Raw genomic sequence first — 25,685 nt, 5'->3', positions numbered from 1 at the left:
CGTTTAGTCAATCAGGAATAGAATGGTGATGGCTTCTTGGGCGTCCTTAGCCCATTGAACTTGAGCAGATGGCATTGAATGGATGAAGAGATTCAACTGCTCATTGACTATTCAGAGGGTCGTAGCGCCGTTATACCTCACCATCTATCTCGCGTCAAGACATCATTCTGCATCTGAGATAATGTCTTGTATACAAAAAAACCCGTTTCAAGAGCCGTGCTTACCTCCTCGTCATTCTGAAGGACATGCAGAATGACGTCCTCTCTGCGTGTCATGAAGAACCCACATTTGGTCGTCTAGGTTTCTCAGGAACACTTTCCAGAGTAAGCGAGACATACTACTGGCACAAATTTTCTGCAAGCGTGAAGCAGTACATTAAAAGGTGTCGTGTATGCCAGCATCGAAAGTTGCCGCCAAGCAAGCCGGCTGGATTACTTCAACCAATTGATCCACCTCACAAGCAATTTCACGCAGTCGGCATGGACATTCTCGGCCCATTTTTTTTATCGTTCAACGTCACCAAATGGGTGATTGTAGCAACTGACTATCTGACACGCTATGCGGAGACAGAGGCGATACCACGAGCCACAGCTTCCGAGGTAGCGCAGTTCTTCATGCGCTACATTGTTCTGTGTCACGGTGCTCCATCTCAAGTGATAACCGACAAAAGGACAGCATTCACTGCGCAGCTTATGGACGAAGTTTTATTGCAATAGCCACTATATGGACACTCTCCACGGTATTTTGTCGCCGGCGTCACCGTCACTCACCGTATATGTATACATATCTTTATATATATGAAAACGCAAGAAAGAAAAAACCCTGAAAAGGACTCCTATACGCGGAATCGACCATGGAACCTGTGAGTCCTGAATGCGAGGCGTTAACCACTGAGCTACCAAGCGGCACGTCCTTTCAAACGGCAAGCAATTATATCTACCACTTACCGCTGATGATGGGCATCTTAGGGGGGAACTATCGTGTTTTGAGCATTACCAGCAAGATGGCGCAATGAGCGTGGCGGAAACTATAGCAGCAAGATGGGGCAATGAGCGCATGGTGGCAACTGTTTTCATCTCCTATGCGTATTTTGCCCCTCAGAGTGGAAAAGGTGGACGCTCGCTCGCGCACCCTTATCCTGAGGTGGGGATGATGGTATGTCTTGGCTGGCATTAGGGTTTCGCTAAAACGTTCCTGTTGTAGATATTGGGCGCACAAAGGTCACTCAATTGTTGCACAGCCTCCATTTGGGAAAAGGGCACACTTTTCAAACACAGCAAAGTAACAACTGAGATGCTTATTCACGTTCATCTGTAGCTGTGAACACATTTTGTGCGTGAGAAACATGGGGCATGTTTTGACCTGCTTGCCATTCAGCACGTGACCTTGGGATTTGTTCCTATCACGTTCATTGCTTCGCCTTTGCGACAAAGCTGTGACTTTTTCTGACTTAAAAACACTAGGCATCTAATGACGACTGCTTACCATTCGCAGAACAATGTGCTAACCGAGCGACTAAATAAGACAGTCACAAACATGATCTCCATGTACACAGACGTCCAACACAAAACATGGGGTCACATTTTGCCTTATGTGACGTTCGCTTATAACACCACTGTTTAAAAAATAACATGATTTACATAATTTCGTCTTGTCTATGGCCACGAATTTCAGACGATGCTGGATGCTACGCTTCTTTGTGAAGACAGCAGTCAATTAACAACTGATGCCAAAAAATTTGCAGAGCGTACCGAGGAAACTCGCCAGCTCGCCCAGCTACACATTGGTCTGCCGCAACAGTTTGATGCACAAGGTTACAACATACGTCACAAAGATGTATCTTACAGTCCGTGGGACCAAGTTTAGGTTAGGACCTCTTTTTGTCGCTGTGGCCTCTCCGAAAAGTTGCTAAGCAGATACTTCAGTTTGTATAGTGTTGCGGCGCGTGAGTGATGTAAACTACGAAGTTGTTCCGGACACTGGGTCATCAACATAGATACGAAGACAACCGATCTCTGACATAGTTCATGCGGTGCACATGAAACCTTATTTTGAGCGTTCCCTATTGCTCGTACTATTTGTTCACTTTTCTTGTGTCCTTTTATTTGTGCGACTGTGATTGCTACTGCTACTGCGATTGCTAATATTTGTGCTACTGCGATTCGACTATTCATGTCCTATTCAAATGTTTAGGCTGTTTTGTTTCTTTTCTTTTGCAATAACTTTGCAGCATCAGGACGATGGTCTTTTTTTTTTTGTGGAGAAGGAATATTGCCATCTCCTGCTAGTAGCTGGTCGTATCCCAAGGTGAATGCTGAAACCACTAAAGAAGAAGTGCGTGTTTGACCCCACTTTGGCGAGCAAGCCCTACCGACATGCTTGGTAAAAGCCTGTTGCTCAGACCTCAATAAACCTTCTTGAAACCCCTGGAGCGACTTGACAATATGGTAGCACTGCACCCTTAGACTAAAGCAAAAATGACTGACAAATTTAATTCCAGACCCTGAAACATCGTGAAAAATAAGATTAGGGATTTGTTGGCCACTTATTGTGATATACATGAAGCATGCAGTTCACACGCTGACGTCCGATTGATTGCCCTAATTAGGGCACTGTGCTGTAGCGAGGGTCTCCAGCGCACTTGCATTTTTTGCAGTTGGGCAGAGTGCCAGAAGTGGACTGTTTTTTCATTCAACACGTTGACCACAAGGCAACAAGCATTGTGGTTCTTCGACACTCTGTTTCTCTTGGCTTCTTATACCATCTTTTCAGGCAGCTTCCAGGGAGGTGCCTCCGTAATTAAAGCTGACTCACATTGAGTCATGTACTGTGAGTAGGCATTACACGTTGCTTATGTCTATGTCAATAGGTGAATATTGCTTACAACGATTTTCTGCAAGGAGTTGCAGCCCAGTAAATGCTTATGTTTGCATTTAACCTATCAGTGCCTCTCATAAAGTGGTTATATTGAGTAACGGCACTAGGGTGAGACATTTGGATCTTCTACACAACTGAATCAATGTCAATGTGACAGCCGTCAGCAAACACCATCTCAGTAACTGCTCTAAGCTGCCTACTACAGTGGAACCCCGCTGTTATGTTCCTCGCTGCTGCGTTTTCTCAGCTGTTACGTTGTCTTTTTTCAGTCCCGGAATAGCTTTCATAGACTCTAATGTATTGCGAATCCCGCTGTTACGTCGCAACTGTCAGAACGTTCCTGCATGATGCGTCGCAACCTAGTCTGCCAAACCTGCCCTGGCACCGTCATTTTGATTTGACGTTTGACAGTCTTGGCCTAGCTTGGCTACAAAACAGGCTGCAAAAAGCCACAGGCGAGTTGGAGCGGCCACTCCTAGATGGCCATTTGTGAAAAGTGCTGTAACCATCGTCACTGTGCTTACAACAGGAGTTACACTACAGAGTGCCGGAAGTGCGTGACAGTCCCACCGCCGCACGTTGTGAGTCGTCTTCAGTCGCTGTTGTGTGCGCAAGCCTGTTACTGTTGAACTTATCAATGCAATCTTTGTGAAGCCTTAATGGCGTCGCTTAAGCACAAAGCGCTTTCCCTTGAAAAAAAGCCGGACATACCTAAAGCAATCGACAAGCAGCCAGCACGAAAAAGGGTTGACATTGCCAAGACGGAATGTCTGATTGGACAGGTACCTTTCGGTTATTGCAAACATTCTACCCCCCCACCTATACTCCGTTTCAGAAGTTCCCTTCAGCCCTTTGGAGGCTACAGGGCCCCTCAGCCAATAAGAAGAGCGATGAGTCCCCCCACATTTATTCATATGCACCATGTCGTCTGCTCACCCTCTTCACAACGTCTTCTCGCCGAATTGTTTATACGCACTCATTGAAGAGAAAGCTAGTTTTCAACTTAAATATACAGTAAAACTGCGAAACAAGCATTCATACCAGGAACTTGAAGCATGAATTTGTTGCTCTGCTAAAGATCGGTAGATGCTCATGCCGGCGGATAACTTCACTTTGTGGCTGTCAATCTCTGATGCTTTACCTCGCTCTCGTATAACTTCTTCTTTGAAGATGCATTCGTTCTTCCCTCTCGCTGCAATGCTTCTTTTCTCTCTTATGTTTTCATTGAAGGAGGATCCGGCACACGCGGAGCCCTGCGCCATGTTGCATGTCCGTCAGAGATGCAGCCTTCTTGGTCTGGCGACGCAGCCTAAGCACTGCCTCAGCGCGTTTATCTTAGCAGGTGAGCCTAAACAAGCAGCATATCTCGCTAATAACAACAAAACGTACCTGATGTTCTATCTACAGAGCAAGGTGAAACAAATCGATGGTGGATTTTAACATTAATTTGTAGTTGTCAGCGCAGTGGGTGTGTAGCAAAATCAAGTTTGGACTGAAGCAGCTGGTTGTGTCTGCACGGGTGCTGCCATATTGATTCGTAAGTACAGTTACCGGTGGTAAGTAACAAAAATTATTTCATGCAAACGAACTAAACTCGAAGAACAAATGTATCACATATCGATGTGGCGTAACACACACCAAACGAAGCCAATATTAGTCAACCCGGTCAATTTTAAGGCACTTATTATATCTGGACTATGTTTTGCTGCGCAAGTATGTGGCTTTCTTATACCCCGTAGCTTTGGTAGTACTGAAGCAAAGTGGTGAAACAGAGCACAAGTGCGACAGGTCTCGGAGTATGCCAAAGCACCATGTTTTGTCATAGGCCTTCTCCATATCAAGAAATAATTGTTTATAAACGAAAGCATCACGAATTTGTGCCTCAATACGGGCAAGGTGATCAGTAGTGGGCCTAGCCTTTCGAAACCCACACCGGTATGGGTAAGGTAGGCCATTAGTTAACGCTACTGACCTGTAGCTGGAGACTGAGGACGGGTCTTTCCCTTTTTTATAGTATAGGGATAACGATGGCTTCCTTCAAGGCTGAAGGTAGCTCGCTAGAAAACCATATTGTGTTATATAGGAAGAGGAGACCTTCTGGAGTTTCAGTGGGCAGATATATTAATATTTCGTATGCCAGACAGTCTGGGCCTAGGGTAGATTTATCACAGCAGGTAAGTGAGGCTTGTAGTTCAGCCAAACAGAAAGCTTCATCGTAGGCCTTGTGTGTCGTAGATTTCCGCTTTAATCTCCGTTTCTCTATTCTGGCAGCAGGAGAGATGAATGACTTGCACTGGCCATTCCCCTCTCACTTGTTTGCCCTATGTTCAGATTGTGTAAGTAAGCCCAGCAGTTATGATCCTCCGACCATCAGTATGCCGGGTCAAACACTGCCTTTCACTCACCTCCACTCCGTGGTTGATCGTGTGACCTCCTCCTCTTTCCTTCTCTCACGAGACTCATCACGCGACCTATTCTTGTGAATGCCATGGATGGCAAATGAAAACAATGCAAGTGTAGAGCCCACAAGGACAGCTTTGCTGCAAAAACACTAGGGAGTTGGGCCCCTACCTTGCGAGACACTAAGATTTCCTGCAGCAGGCGACAGTGGTAGCGACGCTGGTGTAGCCGGTAGTCCCTGTAGCTGGCCCTGTGTACCAGCGATGATGTACGTGCAATGTCAGGCACAAGGAGACCATCTGTGTACAAAGAGGAGGTCAATGTCAACAGGAACAGCTAAGTCTACGAAAAGTGTAAAAGTAAAGGGTAAGTAAAGAGGCTTCCATTTTTCCTTTTTTTTTTTTCATCACCCAAACAAGCTCGCCAATAAGTGCAGAAATTCATGGCCATAACATTTCATGAATATACCAGTGTTGCCCATGGGCAACTGAATGTAGTGCCGACTTCATCAATTGGTCCTCTGCACTATGAAATGGCGCCTTGGCTCTGAGGTTATGGCCGTGCCACTGGAGGGACCCTAGTATGGCTCCAACACAAAAGATATGTGCAGGAAGCCTTGCTTAATCCCTGGCTGTGTGTTGATGATTTAATCACTTATGATGTGTAACATTGCCAAAGTGGGCATGGTGGCAACGACAGGCTGCGCCTGCCCATCTTTGATGCAGAGGAGTGTGGTAAGGGAGGAAACGAAACCAGCAGAAGCAGGGTATTCTATACACTGCCTTATTACAAAACTTATTCGCAAAATTATTGAAACATGATCACATCGTACAAATGTGCAGTTATCACTTCATTACACATTTTGGACCTTGGGGCCGCTTACTGGTCCTTTCAAGGAGCAAGATAACGAGCAAGATTGATTTATGTGGAGACATACACAACATGTACGAGATATCAAATGTACACCACGCAACTGAACAAGATGCAGAGCCCCTCGCAACATCGACATACACCGGGGCAATGTGAGCAGTAGAGTTTCCTATAAATACACTAGAGAGAACTGTGGCACTAGTGTGTGTAGAAGCTGCAACGCTTGGCATTTTAGTGAGCGTGAGAATGATAGGTAGTACATGGATTTGTCTAATTTTTGCATTTTCGACTCTGGTTGGCTTTGTGTGGCTTGAAGCTGCTTTGTCACGAAACAAAAATCAGCAAATATTCAGTCGTTGCGCTTCAGTACTTGAACCTTTTAGGTTCACCCTTTCAAATTGGCTCACGATGTTTACATCCGTCCCTTCTTTCATTTGAGATAAAACCGAAACACTGCAATAAACAAAGTCACATGTGTGAGTCGGGGCCTGCAAGTACAAAGACTGGGCAAATCCGTGTACTACCCATCATTTCCATGGTCACTGAACGATCGCAGCGCTGGGGTCCCCTCTAGTTAGTTTTAGGAAACTCTATGATGTAAGCAAACCTACGTCATGAGTTTGTGTGGGCTGGTTGCTGCCACGGGCCTTGCGCTTGTGTTATCTGCAATTTCCCCCTCCATGCCTGCAGCTGCACTTGTGCTAACTGCGCTGGCTTTATGTGCAACTTCCAACCGTACATGCTCTCGCGCAAGGTGCCCATGTCACAATGTTGCATGGTCACGTGGCCAGCTGTGTGCACCTCGTCTCTGAACTGCTCTTAACTAGCTCGGAGCTCTTTGTTACTGGAACTGAGACTGGGCACCCTAAAAATGTGTCTAAATAAATAACCGTCGTGCACACGTGCAAACGAGGTTTGCAGACTTGATAAGTGGGTCATAAGCTACCTAGTGCACAAAAAAAAATACGTGCAAAATTTGTGTGTCAGTGCTCTTTTAATACGGTTCACAGGCACAGTGGAGGATGTAGCAGGCTAAGCAATAAGTAGTGATCACAGGTTAGTGAGAACAAGGGCAGTTTTCAAATTGAGGGAAAGAAGACATGCCCCCTAAACATTAGCATGGTTTTTATGAATTCCTTGACTTTTCCAGGTTTTGCACGAAGATCCTCAACGTTTTCCCCGACTGGCAATCTGTAAAAAAGCCCTCAAGGCAAAAAATAAGATGAACAAAGATGGCAGATTTGCACGATCTTCAAAACATACTAAATTATTACGTCCGAATGGCTAGAAGGATTCGTTTACCGTAAATAAGGAATGTAAAACACAACTCCTGCACATCTACAAGCCAAACAGCTGATTTATTTTCATTAGTGGCGATTTGATTCTTTCGCCATTATAAAATTCTTGCTGCAGCATAAAAACTTGATTGATATGTGGGGTTTAATGTCCCAAAACCACCATATGATTATGAGAGACGCCGTAGTGGAGGGCTCCGAAAATTTCGACCACCTGGGGTTCTTTAACGTGCACCCAAATCTGAGCACAAGGGCCTACAACATTTCCACCTCCATTCGAAATGCAGCCGCCGCAGCCGGGATTCGAACCCGCAACATGCGGGTCAGCAGCCGAGTACCTTAGCCACTAGACCACCGCGGCCGGGCTGCAGCATAGAAACTTAAAATTGTGCATCTTTGGAGAGTTCTCTTCCTTTTCTCAATGCGCTGAAAGCCCAACTGCTCTTCTTTCTTTGCGATTCCTCCTTTAAAGACGATAGTCTTTCTTGGGCACCTTCGACACAAAAATTTTCATCTGTCTGTCTGTCGGCCTGTACATTTGTCTGTTTGTCCACTCTTAACGGCATCGGGCCGTTACTTGAAACGGCCGACCCCATCCGCAGCGCCCACCTATGTTGCTCAAGGTTGAGCGTTCATGCTTGTGTAATTGTCAATTAAAGAGCAATTATTGCGCATGTCTGGGTTACCATAACAACACCTATATATTTTGTATGTGAGCCTTTCACTAGAAAAGGCATACATAAGTAATTTTAAGAACCGTAGCGCTTATCACGGTGCACTCACGAAGAAGTCGCTCATTTCTTCTGTTGGCCTCAGACAACTGACCCTATATCACATTTATACAACGTACAGTGATTCTCTGCACGTGTACACCGCCGGATCCACCACGCTAAACACCTCCGCTGCAGCCTTTGTCATCCCAGACATGGATATCGCTCGACGATTCAAAGTGGACCATAAAACCACATCAACTGCCGCAGAGCTTGTCGCTATCCGGGAGGCAATAAGATTTATTTCCGGAGAGCGACCTCGAGCCTGGACGATTTTTTGTGATGCCAAACCCGCTTTGCAAACCATTAATTGCATCATGAAGCAAGGGCCGCATTACAGCTTGGCAATAGAAATCACAGAACTTATTCAGGTTGCTTCAACAAATGGTCATCTTATAACTTTCCAGTGGATTCTCGCTCATTGCGGCGTGATGGGAAACGAAGAGGCAGACGCTGAAACTAAAAATGCCTTAAGCAGTGCCCCTGAAGTACGCATTGCGTTTTCACGAGCTGACGCGAACACCCTGCTTCGCTGCGTGATGCGCATCTACACACTTCAGCACTGAACCAAACCGAAACGGCGACACCAGCGACTTCACAAATAGGACCCGGAAATGAGGTTCCGCATGCCCCCTAAATTGAAACGGCAACTCACAAGTATGATCCACCGCATTCGTCTTGGTGTAGCGTACACCAGACATTACGCACATATCATCGGTCGCAGTGACACCGGTCCTAATTGTGAACACTGTGATGTGCCAGAAACACTTGAGCACATATTTTGTGTCTGCCCAGCATACGCACAAGAACGACAAACACTGATTTCTTCTACTGAACTATATCGCAGTAGGTCATTAACTGATGAGACAATGTTGGGCCCTTGGCCAGACACTAACAGTGCAACTGTGGTCACAAGAGCAGTTATAACTTTTTTGGAAACATCTGGACTATGTGCACGGCTATGAAATGTGTCTCAGCTAGAAAGAACACTACATACTCACCTATCTATCTCACCATCGTCATCCATTAATCTTTCTTTTCCCCTTTCCCTTCCCCAGGGTAGAGTAGCAGGCTAGAGCAAGCTATCGCTTAGGACGACCTCTCCGCCTTTCTTTAAATAAAAAAGGATGGAGTGATGACCGCCACCGTAATAGTTCAGTGGCAGAGCATCACATGCGTTATTCGAAGGTCGCAGATTCAGATCCTCCATTGTGGTGATCAGAGGCGCGCCCGTAACCATTTCGTGAGCATTTTAGCCGTACTGCCGCTCCCTTTTCTTGCCCATGCTCGTGACGGCGTGTAGCAATAGATGGTACCGCACGTGGTCTCGAGCAAGAAGAGCCGGTGAGACCGAGTCACGAGCGTGTCGAAAAAGCTCTATCTTTCTTCTAGGGCAGCGCCCGGTTTCTTTTGTCTGTGCCCCCTTCGAAAATCGTCAGACTGTAATCTGCCTGGGTGTCCCGGCATCTTTGGCGGGCATGTTTACCTTTGTGCTAACAGTGATGCCTAGTGCTTGACGTAGTTGTACTACGCCACGGCGGATTTGCCAGAGGCCTACATGTATGAAGTTTGCCCGTAACTCTCGCGACCAGGCCCAGTGGCTATCACAGGCGTGTCCAGCATAGTCGCGAGGGACCTTTTCTTCACCGGTGTATCGAAGTTTGCCAATGCCAGCTGCAACATGCTCGTGGTCTTCCCCTTTGGTTATGTCCACATGCGGGAGCTCTTTACTCCCCACATCTCAGCAGAGGACGTTATGCTTTTGGGTTGCCACCCAAAGCAGTAAAGTGTTTGAGTGTTTTGTTAGATTGAACATTGCCAGTTATGTCGCACCATGCTAAATTCTTTGCTAGTTGAGTGCGCACAAAGCTACACGAAAGCAGGCGATGGTATACGTGGCCCTGTGGCTTGCTAAGTCTGAACCCATGATAATTTTTACTCCGGTGAATATCGAAGCCATCAAATTGGTGTCCAACGCGGTATTAAAGGCTCAGTAAGCTTTTGATTAGACATAGCCGAGTCAGCATGCCTTTGCGAATCAGGCTTGCCGTGTTAACCACGCTATATCTGCTAGCCACGAGTTTTGTCCACTGCCAGCTTTAGCAGATACCACTTTGCTCGACAACAGGGCCAATGCTCACATTGAGCTTCACAATCGAGCATTCTCACCTGTCCCAAACCCAGTCAGGATGACGCGAGGCGCTCCATACCAGCTTTCAGTGCAAATGTAGCGTGTTGTGGGTCCTGGGGCCATAGAGACCAGTAACGTTCCTGAGCCATTGCCGAAATTCGCCCGCTAGCTGCTACGCAACCTAGCAGCCAGGCTCACTTCGAGCAAGCGCCTGTACCGCTAGCCGCATATGGCCAAACAATTCTCCATGAAGCCGCCCCACTAGACAGCAGTGTACAGAAGGGGCTCCCCAGCAATGACATAGTGGCTGGTCTCCCTTCTGAAAGAGCGCCGCTTATCAAGCTCGGAGACAGTTCCCCAATGCTCGCCTGCGCCGCGAATGCGTTGACGATTTCCTTTGAAGTGGGTGCAAAGACGCTGCTGCAAAATGCCGCCCAAATGATCCACGCACTCATGGAGGCGGTCCAAACGCTTTGGGTCATTCCAAAACGCTCTCATCCCAATATCATATTGGCCATTAAGAGCTACAGCGCGTATGGTGATTTGCAATGTGCAAGAGGTTACCTGAAATCCCTCACACGGTTCCAGAGAGCCATAGGCCTCTGGAAACGTGTGTAGTACCATAGTACCAGGAAATACTTCGATGCATCATTCCGGCTGCACTTTCTCAGGCAGGCTGTCTACCAGTTTGCTTTTTCAAAATTGTCTGACTTTTCCAGGTTATCCATGATGATTTGAAGCCAATTCCATGACCGCCACGTCTGCTTGGGAAACTCTGTGCACTGGAAACAGACCCTCGAGTGATAGAAAAAAATCAGGAGCCCCTATAAGATAAGTGAATAAATCTACCACAAGTGCTCAAAATGTTCTGAGCCCATGCGGTAAATATGAAAAAATATGTATATCTGGCCAAAATAAAACCTCCGAGTGAGACAGTAAGCAAGTTGGCTGTTTATTGTTTGGAAGAACCAGAAAGCAAACATATGAGTTAAAGCTAACTGCAGAGAAAAGTTTAAAGAAGCCCACAACAGCCCTACAATGCAGCCAAAGCTGCTAGGAATCGTAGAAGTGGCACTATCTCATGGAATCTGTGTAAAAGGAGGATGTCAGAGCCCAGTCGGTTCCGCCACTGGAATATTTTCTAGTTCACTATAATGGTTACAGCCCAGGCCGCTTGGGATGTGAACTGAGTTAGATTGACCTGTATTTACTGACTTTACTATTTAGGATGTGGATTCGATTGAATCTGATGCGACATAGATTGCTGTTTTCACTATTGATTTGTATCCACACCTAAAAAGGGGAAAAAAAGAAAAAAACACTACTACTAACATATTCTGTACACCTTGCACTGAACAATGACTAACGTCGCAAGAACAGAGTTTTACTGCATAATTTTCGTTCTTTAATTCTTTTGTTTTTTATGAAAAGCACATGCATGCTGATGTTTTATTTCTCAGGGCTCTGACGCTTAGAGTTCGACAAAGTCCTCGGATGCCTGCAATGAAAGCTAGGGGTAGAGTTTAAAGTGATGGCATTTGAACATGTGCTGGCAAGAAGGAATCTGTCAGGGCGTAACAGCTCGATCGATTCCACAGATTTTTCCTAGATGCCGGCGGGTTACCTTCGTTATGGATATAAGACTAAAAAATAATCACAGATTTAATAATGCCATCTCAAGAAACTGAAATGAGAAATTTAGAGGAAGTTACCTAACTTTACCCTTGAAAGGCGAGCTACCAGCAATAAGTGTGTAGCTGAGGACGTTTGCCGATGCATCATCAATAAAAATAATGATAGTAATAATAATATTAATAATAATAATAATAAAATTAATAATAATAATAATAATAATAATAATATTAATAATAATAATAATAATAATAACAATAATAATAATAATAACAACAGGGGTTAGACGGCTAAGACCAAATTGGGAGCAATTTTTGGAGCAGCGAAACTTCTATTTTGGAGCATAAGAACCTTGTTTCAGAGCAGTTCTCAGCTTTTAATATGTCCTTTTGGGAGCTTGGCTTGAAAGTACAAATTTTTAGCAACATGGGGGTACAAGAGCATCAGGAAACAGTTTTTTAAACAGATTATCGCCAGGTATGAACTGCACCACCTTTTTTACATACCACGTGACCTGATTTTGCTGAAAACTAGGTTCTCCGAAAACATTTGGAAAGAAAAACGCATCACACTCAAAAAGAAATTCAGAAGCTGTGATTGCACAAGAATCTTAGTAATGTAACAGTGGTCCTTCGCTTAAACAAAAGCCTGATATGATAGCGTCATGAGCTTTTAACAGACAACAAACAAAAGTGCGCTGCCCCACCATTCGCGGCCACCTCGTGTGGGACCACCTTCAAGAGTGAAGAGCAAGAACCAAGAAAGCTCGCCGCACCGACTATATTTTAAAATGCGTGTGTATGGCACTAAACGATAAGTGAATCATACTGATAAAGCCTCTCCACGTGAGCGCATATGTGCTGTTAATACAGCACATGTTGACCAGTTCTATTTCTTTTAATATCGTAGGTCATCACTGTCTATGTATAACTCCCGATAACACATCGACTTGCAATTGCCGCCCATTCCACGACTCGCCTAAAGAGCTCGCAGCGCTTTACACGAGTCGAGAAATTCACAGGTAAGAAATTCGTGTCCACGCAAATGAATCGGCGAACGTATAGAGGCTGGTTTCATAGCAAAGACAAAAATAATAAAAGAAATAAAACGAAGTCACACAGTGGAACGGTCGCCGACGGAAACAACAATCGAACATGAAGCCTAAAAGCTCGCGTAGCCTAGAGCCGGCACTCGGGGACGCCTTTAAAGTGCTCGTTGCGAGTTTTGATTAAAAAATGGAACAGTGGCAAATTACTATTCATGAGAACAGTGCCATGTGATCGCCGACGCGTCATGAGTCATGAATAAAGCGGGGAGGTGGCCATTAATACCGTTTGATATGATTTTTAAAGCGGTTCTACGTCAGTCTTTCTACCCATGTGCGGATTTCGCCGGCGATGGATATTTTTTTTAATGCAGTGAGAACTCGCTTGTCTAAATAAATTAGTAGCTAATGTGCTTAAACCGGGAATGCGTTGCACGCACTGTATCGCTCAAGGAACCCATTTTCAGAACCAGCGTGCACGAGCCAGAGCACCCAGGAGACGTGTCGCATGCAGAAAAATGACTCCACGTTTACAGTGTGAAGGTGCCGACACCCCTTGCAAAGTTGTTTACGCCGCGTGGCGCACGTGTCTTGCACAGAAGCCGTATTTTGGAGGTGACAATCGCCGGACGATAGATACCGTTGTGTTCGCATTAAGCACCACTGTTGATAGAGTGGTAGCACCGGCGGTGACCCCTGGTGGAAGGCAGGCCTTGGTGGCAGGCGAGAATTGAGCGAGGCTTTTCTGCACGTGGCGGTTGCCCAGAACGGTTGTCTCCGCGGGCTACGACGCTGGGGCCCACGTGATAAGTCAAGCGTTGGCGACGCCGCCTTCAGTGTGAACGAGTCATTAGTGTATTTGTCGTGTTGTGTGCTTGTAGTGTTATTGTGTAACGATGTCCTAGCATATTACATAACAAGTTATGTATCAATACGGCAGACGATATCGTGGTTATAAATTAGTTAAATAAATGTATGTTGTTTGGTTTGTACCGACCGTGTCTACTGTGTCCGTTCACTCCAAGAGCGTGGCGGAAGCCTCGCTAGCCAATTCGAGACCCCACAACAGTTATTAACTCACGGCTAACATGCACGCGTAGGTGACCGCACGCAGCGTCTACATGAAAACTGCACCAACCGGAAGAGTGCGCTACGCACAACAAAGAACCTGAGAGTCAACTCCGCTACACTCGCCACTCAACTCACTGGTTTTCGCTAAACGACAAAGGCACCAGAACACACAGCCTAGCTAGTAGAAGCAGCACCCTGGATGCACGGCAGCTCATTTTTGTGGGGTCAAGCATATTTACAACAGTTTAGAGGAGATTATGCCGGCACCATGCATGGGAGCCCTCGTTACCAAAAAGGTGCCAAATAAAAAAAAATTGGGTGTGTCTTATTAGTCAGGTGGGCCTTTTTCCCCCACCAAAGCTTAGGTTGGCATCGAAATTCTAGCTTTCAAGGCTTTTCTGGAACCATTCGGCACAGTTTTTGCTAATTTTATGCTTTCGGAGCAGCTTGGTGCAAAAAAACGGAAAAGTATCGAAAATGCCCAATACAGTCGAGCCCACATATAACGGCCACACTTAAAACGAACTTCCGCTTAAAACGGAAAATATCCGTGTGACCGAGAAAATATACATTGGTTCAACGGCACAAAATCGCACTTACAACGAACATCTCCCAGCGCCGCTGATCGGTTACAACGAACGGAGTCAGCGGTCTGCGGACTACAAGGGAAACCAATTGCGACCACCGATCAAGCATCCCCGAGGTGCCCATACATTTTTATTGTTAAACGCTGATCCAGCCTCCGCGTCCTTCTCGTTGTTCCTCTCCCGGACCACTTTTGTCACGCACCCCTCCGTCCTTTGTCCCCCCCGCTACTCTGAGCATTCCGCATCGCCAGACTAGGCCTGTGTTTTAACACTGCAACCGCGATCTTTCGAAGACCTGTCGGCCATCTACCCTGTTTTTTATCGCTGGTACTGTCGTTGACGTCGCCGGCCTGGAGTGACCAGACCATTTGCCAACCATCGACCACTGACTGTATCCGATAGTCTGTGTCTAGTGCATGCGCGTGCGCTACCCCACTGACTCTGATAATTTGCGATTCATTTCGTGTTTGGGACTTGTTCTCGCTCACTTTGCACTCGGCTCAGCATGCCTTCCGCACGCGTCCGAAAAGCGCGAAAACCGCTATTAATTTGCATGGAACGAATCACAAAATATCGAAGTTCGTGAGGCCACGCAAACCCACCGTCGAAACAAAACGATTTTTGACCACGGCCGCCGATTCTTCGAATACCGCCGCGCGCCGATTCAGGCAGCCATGCACTCTTTCAAAGTTTTTCTATGTGCGAGTTTCGCAGACCTTTCGAGCAAGCTACCCAACCTGCCTCCTTCACGTGTGTTTTGGTTTTCAAGGTCGCCCTCTTGCCGCATCCTCCCATCTCTTTATCGAAACTCCTTGCCCTTTTATCCCAAGTCTGCTCTCCTCTCTTGATCACAATCTCTTCGCCCGTCTCCACCACTCCGCGACGCCCGCCACGCTGGCTCGAATTAGTTTCGTTTTCTGACTGGAAACGAGCCCAGAGCTGTTCCACGTGTTCTGGCATTTGTGTCGCGTGTGCGCATCTTGCTCGCCCTTGGTGTGCCTGTGTGGTCATAATGGCCGACGGGAGGACTAGCACGCTTTTTCCTGCCGCTCAACAAAACGTCGAAAGTGTCACCACTTGGCTTGAGCGTAATCCGGGCGTTAGGTGTCGCGTTGCGCAGCGCTTGCTCATAGCAGTTGACCACCTGGCAACCAACTTGCCGCTTTGGACGTCCCGGTATGCAGCTGTGGAGATGGTGAATATTTCGTGGGCGGCGGTGACGGCTACATGGGCGCGAACCTGTTTTCGCGAAACCGTCATCGTCGACGTCGGGCCCGATGCCGAGCCTGAAGCTTCCGAACAGGACCACTGCGGCAGCGATTTGTGGCAGCGCGTCGTCGACTCCGACCTGGAAGAGCGGGTGGGCCACCTGTTGCGATGGTTTAATTACGGCCGATGATGATGCCGACACTGCGGAACTGTGCACAGATTAGTGCATTGTGAATTAAGTAAGTGGCGAGAGTGATTTGTAGGAATCGGATTGCGAGAACGACAAAACTTCGGAGTAAGTGCCTCATGCAGCTTATGCCACGGGCCTCGGCGAACGAGCACCCTGCCGTTTTAAATGAACTCGAGACCGCCCTTATCACTTCTGCTATACGAAACATGTGCATCACGAACTTTTTGGGGCATAAAAAGTTTGTGTTTTCACGCGCAGCTTTCTTTAAGAGCTGTTTCATTTACTACAAACTTCGGGATACAGCGAACGGATTGCCGCGTCCCGCTCAGGTTCGTTATAAGTGGGCTCGACTGTATGCACAGCTGTCTCACCCCTGATAATGAAACGCATGACATAACCTGGCAAGCCCCTGCTAACGGCCGTCCTAGCCGAATCAGAAGGCCTTCAAACCGAGCCAAATCATGGTCAAGACAAACTTGCACAAGTTTAATGACATGAAATTATGTTGTGGTTAGAAAGTCAGCTCTGATGTGTGATACGTGAAAGCAACAGACATCAACAAAACATATGTATGAATATGAAAGCCAGGTAACGTTTGAGACAATGTGAAAGACAAGTTGCCAAGCGATAATTTTTATTGTCTTTTTTTACTTTAGGCTGCCACAATTGTGCCAACCAATTCATCGGTAAGAGCAGTGATTTCAAGGAAAGAGTTAAATACCCCCCTGATTCATTATCACTCAGAATCGACCATCTACAAAAAGTTTATGTTCCTCGCTGTTAAACGAATCGAAAATTCAGAAAATTACATGACCTCATATGGCTTCGCTAAACATGTGGATTCTACAGGCCACCAAACTGACTGGTCAAGTGTGCGTGCTCTGGACAAAGGAAAGCTTGCATCATGCCTGCACCAGAAATACCCGCACATGCAGACAACTGTTCATATTGTTATGTGCCGCTCATCTAAAGGACAAAGAAGCGAAGGACTAGGTGGTGCCTGCTCTCGTCACCTAGGTTGTTTTTGGCCGCACTACTGTGGACTGTACCGTAATTGCTCGAATCTAACAGGCACTTTTTTTCCTGTTAAGCGAGTTCATAAATCGCATGCGCGTTAAAATCGAGTGCGAAAAAAAAAATGAATACAGTCATTCTATTACCATCGGCATTTCCAAAATGGCCGCCCCCTAGATACTTTGGCATGGCACGTCGGCCATTTCTGCCTGTGTGTTTCCCTTGTGCGGTACTTCGCACGTGTGCTGAGGAGTTCGTCATCTTGTAGTTCATTAGCATCGACGGCATGTAAGGGTCGCGTATTTGAAATTGCTGGCCCCGCATCGCACAAAAGAGGGAAAAGAAAGAGTGCGAGGAGGACGTCAGCGCCAGCGTCAGGATTACTCGCGCGCTATTGGTTCCTCTCTGTAGGGGACGTGCACGCTTGTAGGTGACGTGCTGGTGACGCACGCATGCACCCGCAATAGAATGCAGTTTTTCTGGCTGTTCAATCGTAGGGAAGCACCCACAACCTGCCGCCGCACTCTTTCTCTACCTTTCCCTTCTGCCTTTCTCTTTCCCTCTCCCTGCAAGAGCTGAGCCGAACCGTGCTACTCGCAAGAGTTGGAGAAGAGTGACTTTTTTTGTTTTGTTTTATTCAACCAACCACTACATCATACGTGCCACTGCTGACATGGTCGATGCTCATGTGCGAATTAAAGTTCGAAATTACCATCTAACGTTCAATCACATGCATCGCACTTCTGTCACACACCATACTAGTTCCAACTGCCCTTGCAGAAACGCGATTCCGACTATCATGGCAGACGCCCAGACGCTCACGTCTGAATTAGACGCCAACACATCAAACGTGAAGCGTGTTTCGGTCAACGACACCGCTCCGAATGACATGGAAGCCTCGCGCACGTGCGAAATAGACGCCAGTTCGGCCGGCCCATCAGAGGTGAAGTGCCTCCTCGTCGACCTCTGCACGGACGGATGCGCACGAGTGGCTCACCAGCTACAGCAAAGCAACTAATAGGACGATCCACGTCGTATTAGTTGCATTGCTGCTGTCTGTGCTGAAAGCGTTACGGAGGCACTTCACGTTGACAGTCAGAACCTCTTCGCTCTTCGAAACCATTACCGAGCTATTGCCATCTTATCGAAATTCACTCGCTGGCCTCCTCGCCGCATGGTAGCGATCTATCCAAGACACCGAAGGGGCGAGGGTGCTTCGGCAGGATAGAACAGCTATAAACACTTCTCTATGTTTCCGTCTATGTTTCCGTGACTCCGCGACGACAGTGACTGCCGGCGTGTCTTCGGGAGATCGGCGGCTGAGCGAAAATTCGCCCTATGTCTTTGCTTCAAATGACCACGAAGCGGGCAATCTTGGGGGAGTTAACAATGCCCTCTGTGAGGCTTCCGCGACGTCTCAATAGGCAGCTCAAGCACCCAACTGAAGTCTTTTCTTTGCTACCTTATTGTGTAACCCAGACCCCGTCCCTCGTTACCACGGATTATGGCGGGGGCTGCGCCGCTTAGCCGGAGAGGGTCTATGGCAGAGCGGAGAGCATGGCTGAAAATGAGGTGCAAATGAGCAAGTTTAGCCGGTGTCACGCGTCACCAGCGCCCGCGTTACCAGTACGTCACCTCCAGAGGCGAACCAATAGCGCGCGAGCAATCCTGAGGCTGGCACTGGCGTCCTCCTCGCACTCTTTCTTTTCCCTCTTTCGTGCGATGCGGGGCCAGCAATTCCAAATACACAAAAGGGCTGACTCCAAAAACTCGACGAGTGCACCACGATGCCGCTTTTAAAAGAAAAGGCATCGCATGTGCCGAAACAGACGGAAATCGGGCCGCATCGCGGTCGTTCGGAGTTTCCGGAAGGTGCGTGCGGGACTGGCGGAAACAAAAGCAGAAGATTGTCGACAGCAAAAATTCATGCGAAGGCTTCAGTGGACTACAGCAGGGCCAGTTTCTGCAAATTGAAGAGCTGATTGCCGAGTATGTGCTTGAGCAGCGAGCGGCACAGCGGCCCGTGACGACAGAACTGCTCTAAGTGCGGGCTATGCAGTTAGCTTTAGAAAAAGGGCTAATGTGGAGCCAGATCAAAGCGAGCAGGTGCTGGCTAACTATATTAAGAGAAAAGGCTTTTCCCTCCGAAAGCGAACGGGCATGGGTCAAAACTTGCCAGAGGAGTACAAAGAAAAGCTTCACAGTTTTCAGAGGTTCGTCCTAAACTTGCGGCACAACAACGGCTACCTGCTTGGGCAAATCGGGAATGCTGATCAGACGCCTCTTTACTTCGGTATCGATCGCAGTACCTGTCGCCAGTACCTCACGATCCCAGTACCCCACGTAAGAATATGCTGAACGCACCAATGACACAATGAAGCTTGAACCCGGGCCGGCTGTGTGCCAGCCCAGTATTCTATCACTGAGCTACGCCAGTGCTTGCGATTTGGTGGCTAACTTCCCTTAGGCAGGCTTGATGTCAGGAAAGCAATAGCGTTGATACGACCTATAAAGCGTTTTAAACCAGTGAAAAAACAACCAGTCATCACACAATGCGAATAGCATAAAGATTCGACTATCCAGTGCTCCAACCCATTACAAAAGCTTGTTCTTGTTCCCCTATTAACTGTGGCACATGCCTACTTCAGCCATAATTCCCCATGCTCGTCAGAACTACATGAACAATTGGCATGACATTCCATGCAAGCGTTTAGGGGATGCAATGCTTCTCAGAAGAATGACGAAAAATAGCGTAGCGAATGCCGGCCTACTACCCAAAATATTTATTAATGCTTTAGTGGGTATCAAGCAAGTATGCTTGCAGTACTTAGTGTTCGAAAATTAGTGTTTTGAACAGACTCTGAAAGGCCGCTCTTCTTGCTTTCGCTATGACTGCGCTGTGCCTTCCGTGCAGGCCTGGCGGTTTTTTTTTTTCATTTTCAGCTTGTTTTCAAAAAAAAAAAAAAAAAGTTACAAGATCACCAAATATAAAGGCGAGGGTACCAAAGTAAAAAACTGTATTGGAACGCTGTGCATTTCGTATGGCTATTTTTAGGAAACAAGGCTCCCGTATCAGGTGCCATAATGTCAGTAAACTTTGTATTCCTTTAGTAGGGGCATCCTTTCCTGTCTTCGCTAAGTAAGAAGCAACAGTTGCACACTGCTTTTTTTTTTTTTTCACACAACTTTTAGCTGTTAGCTGCAGCTGCAGCCAAAGGAGTAGCTTTTTAAGCTTTGATCTATGGTAATGCTTATTTTTGTGATGGTCGCACAGGCTACAGTCGCTTTTCCATGACCAGGCCAGATTTTGCAGAAATTCCCTGACTTTTCCAGGTTGGTAGACACCCTGGAAAACACTGTGGCTAGGTAGTATCAACTTTCAGGCAACTAAGCTGAAAATGCTTGATGGCAAGGTACACTGCCAGGAGTTTGCGGGCAAATATACTGTATTTTGCTTCCAGTGGCTTCAGTTTTTGCCAGAAAAAATGAAGCGGCTGGCAACCAGATACGGGTCGCTCGAGAATGGTGCAAACTGACACGCTCGATACATCACTGATGAGACGAATAGGGGGCACCAGGAACGGGTGTATGAGCATGGTGGCGTCTGCCAGAGCCTTTTTGGTAGGGACGAAACCAGACTTAGTATCCTCAGTCCACTCTAGTAGCACAGCCAGGTTTTTCTTTTTAGCCAATATGTCAGTCAAGTGGCACACTTTGGAAGTTTTATAGGCCCGAGAATTCTCGGAGTCTTTTCAGTGAAGTTGGGCATGGAAAGTCATGAATAGCCTTCACTTTTGCTGGCGAGTGGTCGCGGATACAGTGAGGAGTGACAAGGTGGTCTGAGATCTCAATAGTATTGACAACGAAGAGGCACACTTATAGGGATTGATTACGAGCTTATAACCATCCAGGCAGTGGAATAGAGTGCGCAGGTGGGCTTCATGCTCAGGACCGGATGAGCTTGCCACAAGGAGGTCATCGAGGTAGGCAACTACGAAGTCTAGACCTTGCGTGACTTCGTTGGGTAGTGTGCTGAATAGTCTGTGCAGCATTGCGCAATACAAAAGGCATCCTTACGTATTAAAACAGACTGGATGAGGTGGTAATGGCCATCTTTGAAATGTCGGCATTTACAACAGGAATCTGAGGTAAGTCATCACAAAGTCAACATCAGACAAAGTCAACATCAGACAAGATCGTGCACCCAGCCAAATTTGATGTGAGGTCCTGTATGTAAGGAAACGGTTAGCGGTCTCATAAGATGTGGGCATTAAGAGCGCGGTATTCTCTACATGGTCTCAAGTTGCCAGGATCTTTTTTCGGCACCATGTGGAGTGGTGATGCCCAGTTTCTTGAGGAAGGCCGCACAATGCAAAGCTCCAGCATGCGCCTCAAACTCACGGTGAGCCCATGTAAAAATAGGAGGTCCAGTGGGGACAAATTGGTGAGTGATGTAATGCTTCACCGGTGACTCTATTATGCACGGCTTGGTAATGTTGCAAAACTCTGCGAGTACTTTCGCATACGGTGAAGCAGGTATGAGAGCTCGAAGTTGACGGAGAAGTACAGAGTATACCATTGATGGAAGGCGCGTTTTAAGATCGATAAGGCAATGTCATGAGTAAGAGGGCACAAGGCACGTGCCAGGCGTTAGAATGCGGCGTCAGTGAGCGAAACCTCGATGGTGCACTTAAGTGCCACGTTCATGTACGAGATTGGTCAGAGAAAGGCCCATAGCATGCAACCCGAGTCATAATGAAAAATTCGCAAGGATGAGCTCTCCCTGTAAGTTGGGGCTTCAAAACTGTGAAGATTAGGATCAGGTTCTAAGGCTGTAGAAAAAAGGCCCGGGAAGTGGCCGTCAACCTCGAAAGACTCGAGTGAGGCTGCCTGTACTTGCCGCAACCTGTCACAGCAGTTCCTGAGTGAACTACAGGTCTTCCACTTCAAGCCAGAACGTATGCTGCCCGCACCAGAGTCAAGACGCCATAGGCGAGTTGGGTGTAATGTAACTGGGTCGGAGAAAGCGAGGAAGACTGGAACGATCCTGGCAATGAGGTCCAGCGACTCGTTTGGTGGAAACGGTCCATGACAGTGGGAACTTCATGAGGACGCTGACAACAAAAGCGATGTCTTTTGCTGACACTGCTAGAGCAAAGAGTTGACTAGGCTACGTGACGAACTGTAAGAACTTTTCAATACCGAGACAAAATCTTGGATAGACGTTGGCTAGGGTTAGAGTTTGCTTTAACGCATATTGTAGTTACTTTGGTTTCAGTCCGTAGCAGACCTGTGTGTACATATAGTGTTAGTTGATTTAAAGTGCTTTGACGCGAATTTCGTGTATTTGCTTCATCTGTCCTTTGTATAAAGTGTTTGTTTTGCCATGCCCATCTCCCATCTCTCTCAGGCCAATCGGCTGCAAGCGCTCCCAGGATGACCATGACATTAATTGACGAGCTTCTGCCAGAATTTTTGGGGGCGAAGCTCCTTAGGGCGTGGGTGTGCCGCTCCTCCATATGTATGTATGTATGTATGTATGTATGTATGTATGTATGTATGTATGTATGTATGTATGTATGTATGTATGTATGTATGTATGTATGTATGTATGTATGTATGTATGTATGTATGTATGTATGTATGTATGTATGTATGTATGTATGTATGTATGTATGTATGTATGTATGTATGTATGTATGTATGTATGTATGTATGTATGTATGTATGTATGTATGTATGTATGTATGTATGTATGTATGTATGTATGTATGTATGTATGTATGTATGTATGTATGTATGTATGTATGTATGTATGTATGTATGTATGTATGTATGTATGTATGTATGTATGTATGTATGTATGTATGTATGTATGTATGTATGTATGTATGTATGTATGTATGTATGTATGTATGTATGTATGTATGTATGTATGTATGTATGTATGTATGTATGTATGTATATGTATGTATGTAGCCACAGGAGAAGCAAAATTGGAGATGGCGGTACTTGGAGTCTTCACTAAATGGACACACAGACAGACCGACAGACAGACTAGCAGATGGACGGACGGGCGGACGCATAGATGCACGAACGGACAGACAGATGGACAGACTGACGGATGGTCGCACGGACGGACGGAAGCTTGGACGGGATGACGGACGCTTTACCCCGCTCATCATCATTCACTCCGTGGATATGCTGTGATTCTTTTTCCCAGTCACATTATTGTCGGGGGTTGCAGGATGAATTGAGATAAGTTGGCGACCGTGGCCAGAGACGTAGGAACAGATGAAGAGGAGACAAAGCAGTTTTTCGAAGACGCTCAGAAAGAGCATGATGAGCAGCTCACGCAGAAAGGAAGAGAACGGGAAGTTCAGAGAAAGGAGCGCAAAGTAGAATATGAGAGAGTGCGTGAGCAGCACAAGCGCGAGAAAGAAATCTTTGAGATGAAGTTGCGGCTAAAGCAAATAAACGTGTGCCCACGTTCTGAGGTGAGCAATGTAAGTACCCCCATGTCAACGTCGACCAGCTCGCTTACTTCCAGGTTGAAGCAGATATGCCCGCGCAAGCTGATGGCACCCTTCGATGAGCAAAGGGATGACCTCGATGCTTTTTTGCATTGGTGCGAGAGGATCGCGATCGGACAAGGCCGGGAGAGGAGTGAGTGGGCCAATGCCTTGAGCTTGTGTCTCGTGGGAAAAGCATTGAGCGTGTTCGGCTGCATGCAGGCAGAAGAGTCAGTTGACTACTATTTGGCCAAGAAAACTTTATTAGAGCCATTACATTTGACGGCTGAAGGGTTTAGAGAAAACTTTCGAACGAGTAGGCCTGATAACTCCCGAGACTGGAAAGCACTTTATCTGCTGCCTTGCCATTTTGATCGCTGAATCGAGTTGTCGGAGACGGAAAAAATGTATGAAAAGGTTCGCAAAAGGATAGTAGCCGAACAGTTCCTGAACAATTGCAGGAGCAAGTTAGCTGTTTTTCTGAAAGAGGAGAAGCTGCACACGGTAGAGAAGATGGCCAAGCAGGCGGATCATTTTCTGGAACCTCAAGAGCAAAAAAATCTAAAGAAAGAGGACAATGACAACCCCGAGGAAGAAGCTAGGAATAAGACGCCAAGGAGAAAAGCAAGGACACAGCCGCGGCGTTTCTTGTGTGATCAACCAGGACATATGGCCTTGAATTGCCGAACGAGCGGCAGTTGACAAGAAACAGCTGTAATCTGCCAGCTATGTGAGAAAAGGGGACATAAGGCCATTGAACACAAGTCTAGGTCATGCGAAAAGAGTAGTGCATGCGCAGTGAGGTCTGAAGAAACTGTAGAGGTGCTTAGCATAGTGAGGGACATGTGGACAGGTAGCAATGTGCCGATAGTAGAGAGGAAAGTAAACGGCAACCGAGTGGTTGTGTTAAGAGACGTTGGGGCAGATACGGTGATAGTCAGAAAGAGTCTAGTGAAAGAGATTTTACCGGAAGAAGCGGGGTTGTAATGTTCGCAGATCGGTCAAAGAGGAGCCTACCAGAGGCCAAGATAATGCTAGACATACAACATTTCGTAGGAGAGATCCCGCCCATGTGTATGAAAGATCCCGTATACGATGTTATTTTAGGGAATAGGCCGGGCATGCGAGAGGTAGATGACCCAGTGTGGAAGGATTCCGGTGCTATAAGAGCAGAACATGATGCAAGAGAAGGCAAAGGGCCCAGGTAACATGGAGGATACATAGAGTAATAAGGTGAGTGATAAGCAGACAGAAAGAAGGTGCCAATCTTTAAGTGTTTGGATGTATCCTCAGTGGAGCTCGTGAAATACCAGAGAAAAAATGGAACCCTGAGGTACAAAGCTAACAGTATTAGAGGCAATGATTGATTGATTTGTGGGATTTAACGTCCCAAAACCACCATATGATTATGAGAGATGCCGTACTGAAGAGCTCCGGAAATTTGCACCACCTGGGGGTTCTTAAACGTGCACCCAAACCCGAGTACAAGAGCCTACAACATTTCCGCCTTCATCGGAAATGCAGCCGTCACAACTGCGATTTGATCTCGCGACTTGAGGGTCAGCAGCTGAGTACCTTAGCCACTAGACCACCGTGGCAGGGTGGCATAAGAGGCAAGCCAAGGAGAAAAGGATTCAGAGGTGGAGTATCCTATGAATCAAACAAGGATGTGATATTGTGGAAATTATGAGTAAACAGAACATCAGTCAGTCACCTGATGGTGCCAGCATGTTACAGGCAGGCCATTTTAAAACACCACTATGTGAATGGCAGTAGGTATCCTAAGGACCTGCACAAAGAACTTACTAGCGATGTGTTTTGGCCAGCAATTCACAAAGACATAAGCCAGTCTGTAAAAAGATGTGCGAAAGTGTCCAGTGATAGCGTTTCAAAATTGTGTAGAGATGATAGACTAATCTGTACTGGAGAATGAAACATGAGAACAGCGAGTGTGAATTTGTGAAGTGTTTATGTAATGAATTAGTGAATTGTGTGATGGTGTGGTGGTGTTACAAGTAAAAGCGTGCATGAAAGGTGGCATGCCAGCCTGTGCACGAGCGATAACAAGTGATGTCCACAGCA

At 46.7% G+C, this 25,685-nt stretch overlaps 1 protein-coding gene across 9 annotated transcripts in view; it reads right to left on the bottom strand.

Annotated features, from left to right (window-relative positions):
* Nucleotides 1–25,685, bottom strand: part of LOC119172487 (nuclear factor related to kappa-B-binding protein) — a 608,836-nt gene that overhangs the window by 464,935 nt on the left and 118,216 nt on the right. For all 9 annotated transcript variants that reach the window (XM_075891782.1, XM_037423606.2, XM_075891784.1 and 6 more), the window contains one exon: nucleotides 5,449–5,576. In XM_075891782.1, the coding sequence (XP_075747897.1) occupies nucleotides 5,449–5,576 (128 nt within the window). The remainder of the gene's footprint in view (nucleotides 1–5,448; nucleotides 5,577–25,685) is intronic.

The sequence above is a fragment of the Rhipicephalus microplus genome, chromosome 4, assembly GCF_043290135.1.
Source record: "Rhipicephalus microplus isolate Deutch F79 chromosome 4, USDA_Rmic, whole genome shotgun sequence".
Lineage (NCBI taxonomy): Eukaryota > Metazoa > Arthropoda > Arachnida > Ixodida > Ixodidae > Rhipicephalus > Rhipicephalus microplus.
This window is presented reverse-complemented; position numbering and strand designations above follow the sequence as displayed.